This window comes from Artibeus jamaicensis, unplaced genomic scaffold (assembly GCF_021234435.1).
Source record: "Artibeus jamaicensis isolate MK-2021 breed Jamaican fruit bat unplaced genomic scaffold, CSHL_Jam_final contig_2259, whole genome shotgun sequence".
NCBI lineage: Eukaryota > Metazoa > Chordata > Mammalia > Chiroptera > Phyllostomidae > Artibeus > Artibeus jamaicensis.
The window spans coordinates 3,096,847-3,114,351 of NW_026521468.1; the positions used below are offsets into that span (position 1 = coordinate 3,096,847).

Genomic DNA, 17,505 nt, shown 5'->3' on the forward strand with positions numbered 1-17,505 from the left:
AGGAGGGGGCGGGGCCGAGGATCGCGTAAGGGAGGTGCGAAGGGAGGGGGCGGGGCCTCCAGGCGGAGAGGGGTCCGAGGAGGGGGTCCGAGGAGGGGGTCCGAGGAGGGGGCCGACCCGGGCCCCTTCCCGCGAGTCTCGGTTTTCGCCCCCTGCTCAGGACTCCCTATTTGCCAAGCGGATTCCAGCCTCGTCGTTGACCGGAACCTCCATTAGGGGCACCGGAGGGAACGAGGGTCGTCCTCCCACACAGGCACCTTTCCCTGGACCCCGAACTCAGTACGGAGTCGGGACCCCTCCCCACCTTTTCCTTCTCCAGTCCTACCGGAGGCCTCAGAAGGGAGCTGGGGGAGACGGGGTCTGCAGGGCGGCTCGTCCCGGGTCAAGGGTACTGGGTCCCGGAAAGCCGATAGGGCCCTGGGAGCAGAGCCGGGCCCCAGGGCAGCCCAAACCAGAGGAGTTGGGGAGCGGGAAGCCGTGGGGGGGGGGGGGGGGGGGGGGCGCAGGAAGGCTCATGCTGTGACCTCATAGGATTAACCCTCCCAGCGCCCGGCCAGTTGCCGACCCCTCGGGTTGTAAGAGTCTCGCGAGGTTGACTGGTCTGGAGTCTACAGCTGTTGGCAGAACTGGGTTCCGGGGTTCGAGGCTTGCGGGGGGTTGGCACCCTCACCGGGCGCTTGATCGTTCCGGGACAGCCGCTGCCCTCAGCGCAGACGTCTGTAACATCAACCTGTGGCCGAGCGTCGAATGTCAAACCACTTGCGTACTTGTTCATGAAGGGTAGGATGGACAGATGACTTCAGGTGCGTGCACGTCTGCGTTGTCTGTTAAAAGTGCCCTGGCTCGGGGTCGAAGATCTGGTCGCCCACTGCCATTCTGCAGCGGCCCAGAGCGTGACATCGGCAGGTAGATTTATTAACTTTTTGCCTCGGGCTCTAGCCCATTCTTAAATATCCTCGACTGAGATTCTACATGCTGGCTTGGGTCTCTGTCTCTCTCTCTGGATATTCTTTCTGGGATATCAAGTGTTCGCCTCTGCACTTTTGATCCCGCAATTCCTCCAGAATGACCTTCCTCATTCTTCTCCTGGCTTAAGCCTTTCAAAACTCAGCCCCGATGCCCCTCCTCCAGAACTCCATGCGCCAGGACAGAACTCCCTGTTTTATCCATAGCTACTGGTGTCTGAAGAGACCTGGGTTCAGCTGACAGACGTGATTCCACCAGGGGGCGCGAGTACTCCGCGTTATTTCACTGTGTCCCGCAGGAGGCGCTTCCGCCCGCCTCTGGCAGCGCTGGGCATGATTCGCCCGCCTGATTGGGAGAGACACAGCTAACTATTTGCATAATCTTGAAAGGGCCTCGCTGAGTGGCTAGGATGTAAAAGCCAATCTAAGACAGGCTCTCTCATTGGCTTAAATTCTCCCTCGCCCCGCCTCTCCATCCCCGCCACGCTAGGCCGGGAGGTCAGTAGGAAGCCTTCGGCTAGTGGCGAGAAAGGACCCAGGTTTCGGGCAGGGGGCTCTGCGGGGTGAGTGCCGGGCTGCGGGGCCGGGGTGCGGAGGCCAGGGTGGGAGGACTCTCCGTCCACCTGACTCATCTTGGCTTGCCCATTCCCTTGTCTAGTAGTTGGAGATGAGCATTTAGAGGGGCACTGAGACCTCTTACCACCTACCTCTCTACCCGCCCACCGAGGACGGCGCTACCCACTCCAGCCGTACCAACGCTGCCTTGGGGTAGAAAGGAGTCTCTTCAGGCACAGCTCCTGACCTCCACGGGTATCTCAGGCCTCTCAAGAGCTTAGTTTGGCCCTCTGGAAAGTAGATCAGTGGTTTACGGAGGGCGGGGCATGCCAGGGTGGACCCCAAGGTCTGCTCACATAGAGGCTTGTTCTTGCAGAATTGCTCAAAAGTAGGGCCTCAGGGCTCAGAGCAGTTGCGAATGGGTACCAAGAATGAAATTCCAGAACCGGACTGCCAGGAACAGTTCCAGGCCGCGGTCAGAGTCATTCAGAACCTGCCTAAGAACAGTGATGGTGAGGGCACAGGGACCTGCATTGGGGGGTCAAGGTGGCTGGGGTCTGCCTCCCAGGAGGTTCTGATCCCTCCAGTTTTTGCGGACAAGTCTCTGCCTGGGTCACTCGGTGGGTCCTCTCTGCTTCCTATGCCTGGTAGACCCCCTTACCATCTCTGCCCTCTCCTATAATGGCTCCCCCCCACCTCCATCCTCTTGGAGCTGGGGGTGATGCTCTGCCCTCCACTTCCCAACTTCCTGCCCAGGCTATTACCGCCCCTCCTACGAAGAGATGCTTCGATTCTACAGCTACTACAAGCAGGCTACCATGGGGCCCTGCCAGGCTCCCCGGCCTGGGTTCTGGGACCCCATTGGACGATATAAGTGGTGAGCTCCCCACTGGCTGGGCAAACAAGCCTCAGCTGTCAACCAGCTTCTCATAGCTCTCTGCCCTCAGGGATGCCTGGAACAGCCTGGGCAAGATGAGCAGGGAGGAGGCCATGTCCGCCTACATCGCTGAGATGAAGGTGGTAGCACAGAAGGTAGGGAGGGGTAGGCTGTGGGCTCCTCTCTGTCCTGAAGCTCCCGGCTAGGTGGCCTGCCCCTCATCCTTCCAGTGCAGCTCCCATTATGTTTCCTGAACGTGGACACCCGGTTGCAGTTACCACCTTCATGCTATCCCCTCAACCCTGTCTCTGGTCTCTGGCTGGGCACAAGGTGGAGGATAAGATGGCAGGAGCAGGGTGGAGGGCCCCAGCTCAAAGGAACAGGAGGGCTGGGGTGGAAGGGGCTAGCTGCTCCCTCAGTAAACCTTATTTCCTACAGGTGATTGATACGGTGCCACTGGGTGAGGTGGCAGACGACATTTTTGGTTACTTTGAGCCCCTGTACCGGCTGATCCCTGACATGCCAAGGCCCCCAGAAACCTTCCTGAGAAGGGTCACAGGTCAGGCCCCCACAATGGGAGCTCCACAAGTGTGAGTGAACTGTTATAGGTTCAGGCTGAAGGGACTGCTTAGCTGGAGGGGGGCCCAGGGGCAGATGGCTCCAGGTGATGTCCCTATAAGGACCCCAGCCACTGCCCCTGAGGGGGGGGGGGCGGGCAGAGGGCTCTGGGTGATGTACCTGTAAGGACCCCAGCCATTGTCCGAGATGGAGCAGGTCTCAGGCAGAGTCCATGGCTAATGGGAAACAGGTCTGATCTCACTGGGAGGTGCCAGCTTTTTCCCACCTGCATCCCTGGGTGCTGTGTCTGTGCAGGTTGGAAAGAGCAGGTACCGAATGGAAATGCTGGGGCTGCCCCAGAGCCTCCCTGCCTCCCCAAGGAACCAGCACCCCCAAGCCCAGGTCAGTGGCTGGGCAGGAGGGGCAGAGGGTCAAACGCAGGCCAGGATTGGGGAGACATCCAGGTAGGTGAAGGGGAGGCTGGATGCTATGCTGTACCCACCATACCTCATGCCCACAGACAGAGACCTCCTATGCTCCAGGGGAAGCCAGGAGGAAGGTTCTGGGACTCCTGTTCCTGGGCCTCATGTCTGGGACCCATCTGTGCCTCTTGCAGCAGTATCTCTATTGCCTCTGCCCAGTGCTTTACTCCTCCCCTCCCTCCATAGCCTCTCTCTGTCACTAACATACGTACGCCCTCCCTAGAGTCTCAGCCACCCAAGGACCTGGACTCTGAGGTTTTCTGTGATTCTTTGGAACAGCTGGAGCCTGAGCTGGTGAGCTAACCCCTTGTACTCTCCCCTTCCTACCCTACTGCGCCCCAGCTGTTCTCACTGCTCCCTTGGGACCTTGTAACTCATCTTGGCAGGCCTGGGCAGAGCAGAAGGGCGCCCCTGGAGGAGAGCCTGACAACAGAAACAGCCCTGTGCCCCCAACAGAGAATGGTGAGCCACTGCTTGACCCCCTTCTGCCCTTCCCCATGGTTCTCGTGCCCCGGGCCTTCTCCTGGCTGCCCTCTAGGGGCAGAGATGAAAGTCTAGCTCTGGGCACTGGAGAGAGCAGCCTCTGCCCAGGAAGGGTTGACAAACAGCCAGATGCCGGCCTGGATGGGCAAAGTCCTCGTCCCGCCTCCTCTTGCTGAAGGCCCTCAGTCAGGAGCCATCAGGCAAGGAGTAAGAGCAGCTGGGGCGGGAGAGGTGAGCCCCGCCCACAGCTACAGTTGCAAGGCTTTGAGAGTCATTCTCTTTCTCTGGGCCTCTCCTTTGGGACTCTCAAAAAACAACAATGACTTCTGCCCTGTCCCTTTCTATAGTTTCCAGTGTGCTGCGCCCCTTAAAGGACACTTTTCATAAATATTCTTTTGAGCCAGCAGCCCTGTGAAGGAGATGACAAGGTCTCCTAATCTTCAGATGACAAAATGAAGCTCAGAAAAGTTACTGACTTGCCCAAAGTGGCACAGCCACCCTTGATAGCCTGTCACTCAGCCATGCAGATGGACTCTACAAAAGGCACCCTTGGTACAAGGGGTTGTGTCCTACTCTCAACTCTTTCCTGGGCTTGCCCCAGCCTGCCCCTAGCTGAGTTACCTCCTGAGTCCTCTTCCTTATGTGTCTGTTCTCCACAGACTGGTTGAAAGGCAGCCTGCCCGGGCCCCAGGAATTGGACGCATGGCTGGTGGGGACAGTCCGAGCACTGCAGGAGAGCATGCGGGATGTCCAGGGAAGACTGCAAAGCCTGGAGAGCATGCCTGGCCCCCCTAGGCAGGTGAGCCCTTCTCCCCCAAGATCCAGGGCAAGACTGGGGCAGAACTCTGAAGGCCTCTCTTCCGGGCTCTTCATCCAGCTGCTTCTTTGACCCCACATCTGTAACTGCCCACACTGGCCTCCTCTGGAGAACAGGGTAATGCTCCAGCAGGGAACTCAGGGATCTGGAGTGCTTCCTCCTGGGAGAGTGGGGAGGGCCCTCTTTTCCTGCCCTTACCTCCCTTTGCCTGAAGAGACACCGAGCAGGAGAACTAATTCCAACAGGGTGTGTCTGCTCTTTGCATTGGGGCTGGGAGTCCCTGTTGCTCCTTAGTTAGGATTTCTATTCCCTGATTTAGCATTTACCCCCAAACGATTCAGCTCTTGCATCCCTCACTTTCTCCTCTCAACTCCAAGATCCGCTTGCCCCTTATACCTCAACCTCTTGCATTTCTGAAGTCCCAGCTGTGTGCTAAAAACCATTAGTTGCATTATCTCACTTAATTCACAAAACAACCCTATGAAATAGATGTTCATTTCCCTATTACTGATGAGGAAACTCAGGCTCTGAGAGGCTGAGTAACCTACCTGGCGGCACACAGCCTGGAAGAACCTCACAGAGCTGCTGTGTGGATTAGATGAGATAATGTATATAGATACTTCTCCAGCGCTTCCCAGAATGCAGTTCATTGTTAGTATTATTATTAGCATTAAGTGATAGGCCCTAGGTCTGTCTCCCTCCAAAACTGGCACCCACCATTACCTCTGAATGGGTCTCTTCTTGCTTAAGAAGCCTGGGGTGGTGGGGGCAGGCGAGGGCTGAGTTGCTGGACGGGGGGGGGGGGGGTCACTTGGGTGACCCCTAGTACCCACCGCACAATGAGTATCAACGAGAGAGGCAGGAAATTCCTTATATCCACGGTGGTTAACATTTCAACACCCCCTCCCCTGGCTTTTTAAAATTTTGTTTACCTTTTCCTAACTGTATGTGCTGACAGCTTTAAAGATTTCCACCCTGAAATACTTGGGTCTGCAACTCTAAAAATAAGAACATTCTACTACCTTATTTTATCACACTGTAATCCCTTCATGTCATCGAATAGCTAGTCCAAACTGCAGTCTCTCCTTTTCCAGCTGCTCTGTCTGTCCATCCAGCCCAGGAGCACATGCCGCAGCTGGTTCCTGTCCTTTTAAGGCTCTTGTAGTCCAGACCAGTCCATGTTCCTTCCTATCGACTTGCGAAGGAGACTCAGCCAGTGGTCCTGTAGAAATGTTCCATTCTGGGGGGACTGCCTACATCCTGGTGGCTAGTTTACATGACCAGGTTTCATCAGAGGTGACGTCCTTCACACCAGGGGATTCGTATCTGGGCGTACACCCATGAATGATTCTAACACAGACCACTCCCATGGATAAAGGGCTGGCGGCCTCATCCCACCACTGTGAAGTCGTTTTGCTCTTGGAGGCAGGGCAGGGCCAGCTCCCTGTCTGCCCCATTTGTCACACAGGCTTTGACAACAGTTGATAGGTAATTCTTGTTTAATCAATAATTTATTTAATGGTTGCCGAGAAAGTTTACTTTTAAATTCTTTTATTCCTTTAAAATTTATTAGCTGTTATTTTCCAGTACTTGCCTTGATTATCTAGGATTTCTCTGAAATAGTGCCTTATGAAAAAGCAGAATAAGTGCTTAATTCTCTTTAATTCTCTCTTTTTTAAAGTAAAGAGTTGATTTAACAGTCTCAGTGGTGACAAATCTCCAACTTACTCTTTTTGAGTATCAATGCAGACTCACGAATTACAGACTCAGTATTTCGGTCAACTGCAACCACCCTTCTTTTTGATGCTCAGATTGTCACAGCTCTGGTCAGCAGAGACCCTTTCAGGTTGGGGCCTATCATGACCTTGTTCATCTCTAAAAGCTTCCTTGCTTTCTGGCACAAGATGTCTCTCATTCACCTCTGCCTTTCCTGCTCCAGACCTGGAACCAGCCACTTCTCCAAGGAGCCCTGGCTCCTTTTAGCAAAGAATATTTAGAGACTAATATCTGAGGATTCAGGTCCTCATTTGAAATATGTGGCACATCCTTTAGAATATGGGTCTCAGGCCACGCCAGCAGGGCCATTGTAGTCAGTCCTTCCACCCACTCAGCAGCCCCTCCCTCCTCCAGGCCTCTTGGCACCTCGGATTGTCCTGGAAGGAGGACATGGGAGTGAATACAGCTAATCTGTCAGGGACATGCCAGGAACCCCAGGATCCCTTCCCTTCTAGTGGTGCAGATATGGGGTCAGGGGCTTCTCTGACCCAGTCCTCACAATCTTGAGGAAGTAGAAGCTCCCGCTGAGTTCTGCAATCAGGTTCCTAAGGAGGGCCCAGTCGGTGCAGAGGCGTGGGCTGGCCCCTGACTCCCTCCCTCCCTCCCTCCCTCCCTCTCGACAGCAGAGGCCCACATCCAGTGCTCCGCCTTGGTCCCTCAGGCTCTCGGGTCCTACGCTGCTCTTCTTCCTCCTGTGGCCCTTCATTGCCCAGTGGCTCGTCAGACAGTTTCGGACCCAGAAGAGGTGACTCTCAATGAAGGAGTCTCCACAGCCAACAGAGGAGGCTGAGTCCCATTCTGCTTTGCCCTGAGCCTTCGCAGGGTTAAGGACAGCATTAATCCCCGCCCCACACCACCACTACCAATCAGTGTTTTCCTTGGCACTCCTCCCCTATTGGGGGAGGGACAAATAAGACCCCACCTTTCCCAGCAGCTTCACAAGGAAGCTTCTCCCCGCCCCCAACCCATCCCAGGTTTCCCTGGAAGGTTGCTTTTGCGGTGCACTTCCTAGGTTCTGGGTTGGCCTGTGATTCAGGGGCGGGGCTGCCGTGCCTCAGCCTCTGCCCTCCCCACCCCCTGGGTCACCTGACTCTTCTACCCTAGCCTCTCCCTGTGGAGGCTTAGCTCTTGGGCAAGTTGGGACTTGGGCCGGGTCCTGGGATTGGTCGGCTGGGAGGTTTTGGGAGGGAGGCCAGGAAGCCCCGGCCAAGCTGGGGGAAGGCGGAGAGAACAGGCCCCAGGGGAGGGGCGTGAGCTCTGTTCGCTAGCCTGCCTTTCCCCACACACACTCAGGACGTCTTCACTGAAGACTCGATTACAAATAAACGTTTCACTAAATAAAATAAAACCTTAATCTTCTGCCGTCAACGAAGTGAAGCAGAAATCAAGTCTGGTGCGCGTGAGGCACAGTCTCGTCCCTGCTCCCCACCACCCCTATCCCTTCGGACCGCACCAGAGGCTACTGGTTGGTGTTTCTAAGACAGGAAAATTGTCGCTCCTCTGTAACCAAGTTTAGGGAACACAGAACCCGGGGTCTTGAGGAAAGGCGGAAGCAGAGGAGGGGGAGTGTCACCAGAGGAGTGGAGCTGGGGCTTTGTGGGGAGGGGTACAAGCCACACCCACTACAGGGTCTGGGCCAAAGGCTCAGCCCTACCTGCCCCTCCCTGTCGGGGGCCCTGCGGGCCGGGCATAGCTCTGTCAGCACCGCAAGACACAGACGTCTGCTCCCTGCTCCCCGTGTTGAGCTTAGGGTTGGGGTCCCGACATCCTGGCCACTGAAGTACCCACTGCTCGCTTAACACTCAGCTGCTCGCTCCCGGTGCCCCCTTCCTGTGAACCCCTTGCTGGGCATTTCCCAGGGAACTTTCAGGAAGGCGAAGACCAAGCAGGAGCGTTCTCACGTTCCGGGCCCTTGGGCAAGGGAGCGGGGAGCCCCCATATGGAGGGCCAGGGCACTCACGTGGGCACAGGCCTTTGGGTGATACTGTCTGCTCCGGAACCGAATTTTTCTGTTTGGCAACCTTGGCCTTCCTCTAGTTAGTACCAACCCTGCTGTCTAGGCCATGTTGGCGCCACAGAGGCCACTGGCCAGGGTCTCTACCTGTGAAGGGTTGCAACAGCCTCGAACCCCCCCCCCCCACTCCCCCCCCCCCCTCCCCCCCCCCGTAGCTACCACCACCTGGGACTCAAGGTCTTTGTGCCCCTGGGTGAGAAAGAGGCAGTTCTGAAGGCAGTTCTAAGTATCCTTGGAGATACTTAAACTCCTGCGTTATCTGGGTCAACTCCTGTCCTTGTCAACTCTCCCAGGCGTGGCCATCACTTGCCCCACTGGAAGCCAGCACTGTAACTCTTTGACCCTCACTCCTTTTCTCAAGGCAGCAACCTTCAGAACAGACACAAGGCCCTGTGGCTCCACAGTTGGCCCAGTGTTATAAGCAACAGCAAGGCAGTGAGACGGGGGCAGAAGCCGGCTCCACCACTAGCACACACTAGTTGTGTGAATTCTGCAAGGCTCAGGCCCTAGGTTATCTTGTTTGCAAAATAAGGATGATGATGTTTTGATTGCAAGGCAGTTCTGTAATTCAAATGACCAGGGCATCTAATACCAGGCAAAGTGTAAAACACAGTAAGGTGCCTGACCTCCCGTTTGATAGAATTCTAGAATTCCACAACCTAGTAGTCTGGGCATCCCTCCCCAATATGACAAGTGAGCCCGCACAGCTGAGCCCTGTCCAGTAAACTAAGGCTGGTCTCTGCTATACCCTCCAAAGCCCTGACTGAGAATACACACACACTAGTCCTCTGGAGTCTGAAAACGTGTCAGGGTGAGGGGCAGCTCTCGCCCCTAAAGGACCGTGTGTTTGACTGATGGAGCAGCACAGAAGGCAGGCTGTTCAGACGGGCTTGAGGTCTTGGAAGCTCAGGGGAAACAGGCTGGGTTGATCAATTTTCAACACATCTGGCTGTCCCCTGGAAGCACTCAGGCTTGCCATCTCCTTTTGCCCCCCCACCCACCACTTTCTCACAAAACCAGTCTTGAATTCTCAGGTAAGTCCTTTCTTTGGACATGATACTTGCTCTCCATAAAATGCCTTTCCTTCACGCCACTTTGCCTGAAAACGATTCAGCCGTCAGAGACAGCCAGTAAGTTATTTCCCCTCGAAACCTGTACACAATTCCCAACTCCTAAGCAGCTTGGCTCACAAACCTTACTGGATTTTTGTCACTTGCCATTTTGGATCACTGTGACTTGATGGCCTCTCTACACAGTCCATGAGCAGCAAGGATGACATTATTGGTCCCTCCTTTTTTTTTAAGATTAAAAAAAATATTTGTAGAGAGAGGGGAAGGAAGGGAGAATGGGAGAGAAACATCAGTGTTGGTTGCCTCTCATGCACCCCCAGCTGGGAACCCAGCCCATAACCCAGGCGTGTGCCCTGACTAGCAATGGAACAGGCTACCCTTTGGTTCACAGGCTGGTGTTCAATCCACTGAGCCACACCAGGCAGGACATACCCTCCTCACAAATCTTTGCTAAATGAAGGAGTAAGGGACTGATTTAGGCTGAAGCTGTTAGAAATGTAAAAGAACAAAATGCAGAGTTCTTGAGAAAGAAGGGAATTGTGTGTTTGTGACAGAAAGAAAAATAGCATGGGAAGTCACAAAGAGTATACTAGCCAGAGTTGTCACTTAGTTGTCATGGAATCTTGGACAAGTCAATTAATTTCTATGAATCTTAGAAATTTCTTATCTCTAAAATGGAGACAGTAATTCCTATCCTGCCTGGGCTGTGGTGGGATCAAATGGTTCTGCGGTTAAGAGCACATACAGTGGAATGCAGCTGGAACGCAGTTGGAACGTAAACCATTGCTATTCAGGAATAAGAATGGGTCACTAGGAACGTGGCGAAAAGAAGAAGAACAAGTTGTCTCTCTCTCTCCCCATGAGTCTACCCCACAGTCATGAGCCCAAATTTCCTCCCCTTGCTTCTGGGCAAGGCCTCCTCCTCACTCTCTGGTTCTGCTTCCCTCCCGCTGATACCCAGTGATGAGGAAGAGCCTCTGGGGGTGATATCCCCTTCTCTCTTTCTCTGTTAGCCAGGAGCGATTATTTAAATTCATTAATTTCAAACCCCTCCCCAACAACAAGGTTTATTAGTTGGAGCGACTTCCCTGTCCATCTCAGGTAATGCTCCAGGTGGGCCTGGAAGTGAACAGACCAAGTCATCCCCAAGAGGCCATTTTCTTCTATGGAAGCTGAGGCCCTTGGGTGACGCCTTCCTGCCTCAGGTTTCCAGGGAGCTGTGGTCGCACACCCCGCGCTTCCCGGTTCCCGGCCCAGGAGCGACTCAATTGCGGCCCACCATTTCGCACTGGTCCCTGAGGCGGCCGTGGGCCTGAAAGGCTACACATGGCCGGACTCAGTCATTTTCGCCCATAGGTCTGGACGCCAGTGTGAAGGTGAACGTCACTCAGGACTCGAACCTGCTTTCTCATCTTCTGAGGCCTAGTCCGAGATTGATTGCTAACACAGTCACACTGTCCCTTTAAGGCGGCACTTTTTATTCCTCATTTGTTTACTTCTTCATGCGCTTTTCGTTATTTCACAAAATATATTCAAATGTTCGTCCGCAAACGTCAGTCCCAGGCACTAACCACACATTTTGAAACCATTTCTGAAATATTAAGAATCGAGAGTTACCAGCCAGCCCTGTGCCAACATATCTTTATTAGATCTTTTTTCTTTTACGCGTTTGGGACTACTTTTTAGGAATAAACCATTCTTTGCTATAGTTAACAAATGTTTATGATTTTCAGAACCCTTCCACTGAGAACAGAAAATGGTAACAGGCTTTAAAACGCACCTTTTCCTGAAAATATTCTGTGCGGGCCTTCTTAGATCATGGAATCTTCTCGTATTCTTGAAGCATAATGGTATGATCCAGAACCCGCCCCATCTTCTCTGTGATTGGCATTCCTTCCTCCGTGACACTTGTGACTCTAGACCAATGGTTGCTCACGTTTCTCCAGCGAGGAGTAATGGATGGAGGGAGGTGGCCTGGAAGACACCACCTACGCGTTCCTAGATTGGCTACGTTGCACGGCGCGTGAGGACGGCGGCCTGAAAGATGGGAACTACCAGTCCCAGCTTCCTGCAATGGGGACCCCGTTAGGCATGCGCAAAGGCGGGGCGGACAAGCGTCTATATAAAAGCTGCGCAGAGGACTGGGAGGCAGCAGTTGGAAGTTGGCAGGTGGAGAGGCAGGTTGGGAGGGGAAGTTGGGGGAGGAGGCGGAAGAGGAGCTGTCGGAGGGGGGAGGAGGGAGGAAAGGAGGAGGCGGAGAACTGAGCTGAGCAGAGCAGAGCATCGAGCCAAAGGGGAGATGAGTTTGTCTGTCCTCGGATAAGGCTCCGGCCCGGCCTAAGGAACTGGAAGCTCGGGTTGGAGCGACACCCGTGGAAGTGGGAGGAGGTGGCTCTGGGACCTTAACCCCTTGTGGGCTCTGCGGCAGGGGATTTAACCCTTTGTGGATCCAGCCCCTCGGAGACAGCGTCATCGGGTAGTTTTAACCCCTTCGGGGCTGGGTTTAACCCACTGGACTTGACCTCATCTTCTAGCCCACCAGTTCCTCCACTGTGGGGGCGCTCTGTGGTGAGGCTTGAGGCCGACCCTCTCCGCACATTACGTACTGTTCCTGCTGCTGCACCCCCTTGGACCTGCTAGCTGGTCGCGCTGTGGCGCTTAACCCTTTACTGTCTTGAGCGCTCCTAAGTTGTATTTGGAGTTTGCCGACAGGACTGGCTAAAGGCATCACTGCGGGAATTACCGAAGTGGACTCTGTTGGACATTTTTGAAAAGAAAAAAAAAACCTCTTTTTTCCTCAAGGACTTACAGCCAAAATTCTTCAAACTTCGAGAAGAGGACTCTGTTAGCCATGGCCGAGTCACTACTGTCGAAATATCAGCACCAGCCTCAAACCAGCAATTGTACAGGTGCTGATGCTGTCCAAGAAGAGCGGAACCCCGATCGCCCCCCAGGCGCTGAGGAGCGGGTGCCAGAGGACGACAGTAGGTGGCAATCGAGAGCGTACCCCCAGTCGGATGGCCCTCCAGGGCAGGAGGGGGAAGGGAGCGTGGAACCCCATTCACCTCTGCAGACCCAGGTCTGTCCAGAAGCTGGTTGCCCTGGAGCGGAGGAAAGGGCACAGAATGGAGACGAGTTGTCCACTGGCGGAGCACCCCCGCTGGCAGCAGGAGGAGAACCCAGGCCCGAGGCTGAGCCGCTCGCCCAGTCTTGTCACGACTCGGAGGCCAACAACTTGGGGGCTCCTGCCGCTGGGGTTGAGGAGCCATGGAAGCAGCAGCAGAGACAGCTAGGCAAGAAGAAACATAGGAGGCGCCCCTCCAAGAAGAAGCGGCATTGGAAACCATACTACAAGCTGACCTGGGAGGAGAAGAGAAAGTTTGACGAGAAACAGAGTCTGCGAGCTTCGAGGATTCGAGCCGAGATGTTCGCCAAGGGTCAGCCAGTTGCTCCCTATAATACCACGCAGTTCCTCATGGATGATCACGACCAGGAGGAGCCAGATCTCAAAACCGGCTTCTACCCCAAGCGGGCTGCCGCCAAATCCGACGATACCAGCGATGAAGAGTTCATGGAAGAGGCCGGCGAGGAGGATGGGGGCAGCGACGGGATGGGAGGAGACGGCAGTGAGTTTCTGCAGCGGGACTTCTCGGAGACTTACGAGCGGTACCACGCGGAGAGTCTGCAGAATATGAGCAAGCAGGAGCTCATCAGGGAGTACCTGGAGCTGGAGAAGTGCCTCTCGCGCATGGAGGACGAAAACAACCGCCTGCGGCTGGAGAGTAAGCGGCTGGGCAGTGACGACGCGCGTGTGCGGGAGTTGGAGCTGGAGCTGGACCGACTGCGTGCCGAGAATCTCCAGTTGCTGACGGAGAACGAACTGCACCGACAGCAGGAGCGAGGACCGCCATCCAAGTTTGGAGACTAGACTGCAACTTTTTTTGGGGGGGAGGGGGCAAAGGGGACTTTTTACAGTAATGGAATGTATCATTATATCCATGTGTATATAAAGACAGTGGACCTTTTTATTATGACACGTAATCAGAAGAGAAAATGCCCTGGCTTTGGTTGGTTTGGTAAATCTAGCTATGATGTAGCTTGCGTAATTTCTCCTGTTCTTTAATTATAATTATGTGAAACTGAGGGATGCTTTACTTTTCCTTTTCCTTTTAGATTTTCTTTTGTGTGAGTAATTTGACCAAGTTATAATGCATTTTCTGTTAGAAATTCTCTCCTTAAACAGAGCTATAAGGTGGCCAAATCTGAGAACAATTAAATTCACTCGTTATAATTTAATATTTGTTAATGTTACATAGTTTTAAGTGTGATTTCTAGAGCTAATAAAATATAGTACTGACTTATGTGATTACATTTGGAGGGGATAAAGAAATTTGTTAAGTTTGGGGGAAAAATCTTTATAGAAGACTTTTAAATTTGTCCATTTTCTCCTTGAATGGGTTTTAGTGTGCTACAATATATAGTTCAGACAAAATATAAAGATTTAAATAGCTTCAAACTGAAGTGTGCTTGCTTTCTAGTGCCTTGGTTTTTTTCCCTGATGTTGGAGAAATAAACCAGTGTTGGGTGTTTGGGGAACAGAATTGCTCCAATCAGTTTAAAATTTCATTCTGCTTCTCAATAGCCATTTGAGAGTCTTAACAAAAATTTAAATCTAACTTGGCAGTTTGTTAGACAACTCATTTCATTCCTACAAGTAGGTTTTTAGTAATATCCCCTTCCCCAATGAGGCAGGAAGTTCCTGGATGCCTGGAAGAGGCTCTTGGTAAAATCTACTGCTTAGCGCAAGCAATGGTTGGATAACTTTGTGGAGCAACTCTTTTCATTAAGTTGTTTAGACTAGGGGATATTGGATTTGTGGAGGAAAACAGCTGTTTGGGGCATTCCAAGGACTTACCCTAATTATCCAATATTGGTGCTTCCCATACCAAAAAAGAACAGGAGCTGTCCACCTTTCCATGAGAGTCAAACTAAAATTAGAAATGCCCCCTTACTGCAAATCAAACTTAGTTTCTGGTTCAGCTAAATTAACTCCTTGGGGGCAGAGTGGTTACCCGCATATACTCCCTGTACAGCCGCTATTCTATCTCCTAAAGGATGCTGATAGCAGATTTTGAATATTCTACTCTTGAAAATGCATGGAGGCCCTAGAATTTAATTTCTGCCCCCAAAATTGAAATAAATTACAAGGCTGTTCCCTCCTGTCACCATGGATAGATAACTCAGCCCATTTTTACCTGCCCTGTTTTCTTAGGGTGATTGCACTACTCAAATCTCTAGCACAGGAGTTCCTTAACTTGGGGTCCACAAACCCCACAAAATTACATATAGACTCATGTTACACATACACTTATCTGGGGGAAAGGGTTCAAGAGAATCATGAGATTGTCAAACTTGCAGGTTAAAAACCCCCTGCAGAGAAAGAGGAAAAAAAGCCTCCCATTAAGAAACTTCCTTTTGCAGCTAAATGAAAGAGATGGTGGAATCTTCAAGAGTGGAATGCTCCTTATGATGCAAAAGGAGCACACACAAAATCAATGAATCAAAGGAAATCGACGGTCAAGACTGGCCCTCAAAGCTGGACTGAGCTAGCCTTATTCTGGCAGATGGTTCACTGGAGACAATGTATGATCTGTTTTTCTTTTGGCCTAAAAACGACATTAAATGTCTAATTTGAAATAGTTTTCTTCGTGTTTTTAATACTCCTTCTATGACATCATGCAGCAGTCCCAGAAACCCGGTTGCTAGGTGGAAAAGCAGCAACACTGCCCTCTGGCTTCACAGTGCAGAGCAGAGCCCTCATTTTGATTGCACTAGGATGCAGCAGTGATAACCTCTGATCATTTCAGAACCTGAGAGAATCTTGTTTCCCTTACATGTTCCCCTTGGAGAGATTTTAAACGTACATTTTTCACCACAAAAATCAGTGTACATTTTACTCCTAGGTGACGCAGTGCAGTTTTTAAAAATACACAAATATTTGGTTTTAAGTAACTCAAAAATTATTTTATCTTGAGCTATAAACTTTCTGGATTCTGCTTTCAAAAGCACTGGCATTTTACTATATTTATTACATTTATCTTCTTTGAATGATGAGGTTTATGTGAAATGAGTTTCCATTAACGCTTCTATGTTCAAACACTTGATTAGCATACTGCTCTCAGGGCAGAACACTGAATTACTAGGGGGTTGTGATGACAAATGATCCTCAAGTCCACACTAGCCTTTCACTGAAGTGCTCCCTGCCAAACACTTCAACCGAGTTGCACAAAAGACCATACACATTAGCAATTTCAGTTTGTTCCCTTTTTAATACTAGGCCCTGGGTATCAAGTCAGGGCATAGTGCTTCCCAAACTGAGACAGCTGGCTGAAGAGCTTAATTCTTTGAGCAAGGAAAACTTTCCCAAGGCTGGCCTATAACATAAAAGGGCTCTCAGGAGACAGGTCCCTTTAGATTTTAGTTTAAAGAGGAAAAAGTCAGGGAGTTCCAGATTGGTTTAGTTCTAAAAAACAAACCAGGTATCTCTAAAGAGAGGAAACATCAAAAAATTACACTAGAGGTCAAAGAACCAGGATCCCAGTCATACCTTGAACGTGTACTAGTAGTGGCAATCCTGGACACATCACTCAAACTCTGAGCCTCATTCTTCATCAGCTGAATGGGGTTACGCCTACTTCACATAACTAAGGATTAAATGAAGCAGTATAAAATGTGCTACACATGCATACAGTAGCTGCCCATTTGATATTTTTAAATTTTCACTTTATCCAGGATTTATAAAAATGTTATATAATTTTTTTTAAAAAAGCTTTGCTTGGGGAAATGCAAATAAATATATTTTATCCTAATGTCTTCATAAGTTAAGAGAAACCAGAGTGAATCTAAGAAATAAAAAAAAAAACACCCAAACCCAAGAATTTGCTGTCAGAGTGTAAAGAACTGGCTATACCCCTGGCTGGATTGCTCTGCTGGCTGGAGCACCATCCCGTGCACCAAAAGGCTGTGGTTTGGTCCCAGGTCAGGGCACAAACCTAGGTTTCGGTTTGATCCCCTGTCCGGCCATCTATGAGAAGCAACCAATGTTTCTCTCTCCCTCCTTCCCTCTCTGAAATCAATAAAAAGCATAATCTTAGGTGTGGGTTAAAAAAAGAAAACTGGTTATATTTAGTCAAACATTAGGTAATACACTACAGGTGTCCCCCTGGCCACTTACATGCAGAACAGCTGGCAACAAATATTCACAACAGTGTGATAGAAAAGTTGGCTAGAGTAAAGAGTACTTGTGTCTAATTAGGTACACTTGCATGTGTGTGGGTTTTTGGTTTTTATTTTTTAAAGATTTTATTTATTTATGTTTAGAGGGAGGGGAAGGGAAGAAGATAGGGAGAGCAACATCAATATGCGGTTGCCTCTTGTGTGCCCCCTACTGGGGACCTGGCCCACAACCCAGGAATGTGCCTGATGCACAACTGAACCAGCGACCCTCTGGCTTTGGGTTGCAGACCAGTGCTCAGTTCACTAAGCCACACCAGACAGGGTGGTTTTGGGGTTTTTTAAATAAATTTTTTCACATTTGACAAGATCACTGGAATAAAACTCCACTTTAATCTTCTTTCTTACACAAAGTGTAAATTATTGATGCTAGGATAAAAAGTAATTTTTAAGTGTATCAAATTCAGGACCTGAACACAGTGGGGTCTGCTGACCAAACTGTATAAGTCATACTTTGCAAGTGGGACAAAAATCTGTGGTCTAGCGGGAAAAGAATCAATCTTTGCCAGCTGTTGTTGAATTTGGAAAGCTGACCACCTCATTCTCTCTCTTGTTGAAAAAAACAAAGCCTGGGTTTAGACAGATCAATGCTGTAGCTCTCACAAATCCTCTGGA

General features: G+C 51.2%; 2 protein-coding genes across 11 annotated transcripts; both read left to right on the top strand.

The window, feature by feature from the left end:
* The first annotated feature begins 162 nt into the window (after positions 1-162).
* On the top strand, positions 163-7,908 carry ACBD4 (acyl-CoA binding domain containing 4). 10 transcript variants are annotated; one of them, XM_053661351.1, is made up of 12 exons: positions 163-279; positions 780-906; positions 1,624-1,775; positions 1,897-2,032; positions 2,277-2,397; positions 2,468-2,552; positions 2,836-2,987; positions 3,271-3,419; positions 3,661-3,731; positions 3,824-3,899; positions 4,580-4,719; positions 7,175-7,905. In XM_053661351.1, the coding sequence occupies exons 4-12, from the start codon at positions 1,939-1,941 to the stop codon at positions 7,301-7,303; spliced, it is 1,017 nt and encodes a 338-aa protein (XP_053517326.1). In that variant the 5' UTR covers positions 163-279; positions 780-906; positions 1,624-1,775; positions 1,897-1,938; the 3' UTR covers positions 7,304-7,905. The 10 variants fall into 10 exon arrangements, with proteins under 10 accessions (XP_053517326.1, XP_053517328.1, XP_053517327.1 ...); XM_053661353.1 differs by lacking the exons at positions 163-279; positions 780-906 and adding an exon at positions 1,426-1,528 and having other exon boundaries at positions 7,140-7,906; XM_053661352.1 differs by lacking the exons at positions 163-279; positions 780-906 and adding an exon at positions 1,426-1,528 and having other exon boundaries at positions 7,137-7,905.
* Positions 7,909-11,602: 3,694 nt separating this feature from the next.
* On the top strand, positions 11,603-15,294 carry HEXIM1 (HEXIM P-TEFb complex subunit 1). The gene has a single exon (XM_037162111.2). The coding sequence runs from the start codon at positions 12,449-12,451 to the stop codon at positions 13,523-13,525; it is 1,077 nt and encodes a 358-aa protein (XP_037018006.1). The 5' UTR covers positions 11,603-12,448; the 3' UTR covers positions 13,526-15,294.
* Positions 15,295-17,505: the final 2,211 nt, after the last annotated feature.

Excerpts from the sequence above, each read along its gene's own strand:
- ACBD4 (XM_053661351.1), top strand. The coding sequence starts at position 1,939 with ATGGGTACCAAGAATGAAATTCCAGAACCGGACTGCCAGGAACAGTTC. Across the intron at positions 3,420-3,660 it reads AGGATTGGGGAGACATCCAG|AGTCTCAGCCACCCAAGGAC; the intron begins GTAGGTGAAGGG and ends CGCCCTCCCTAG. Across the intron at positions 3,732-3,823 it reads AACAGCTGGAGCCTGAGCTG|GCCTGGGCAGAGCAGAAGGG; the intron begins GTGAGCTAACCC and ends TCATCTTGGCAG.
- HEXIM1 (XM_037162111.2), top strand. The coding sequence starts at position 12,449 with ATGGCCGAGTCACTACTGTCGAAATATCAGCACCAGCCTCAAACCAGC.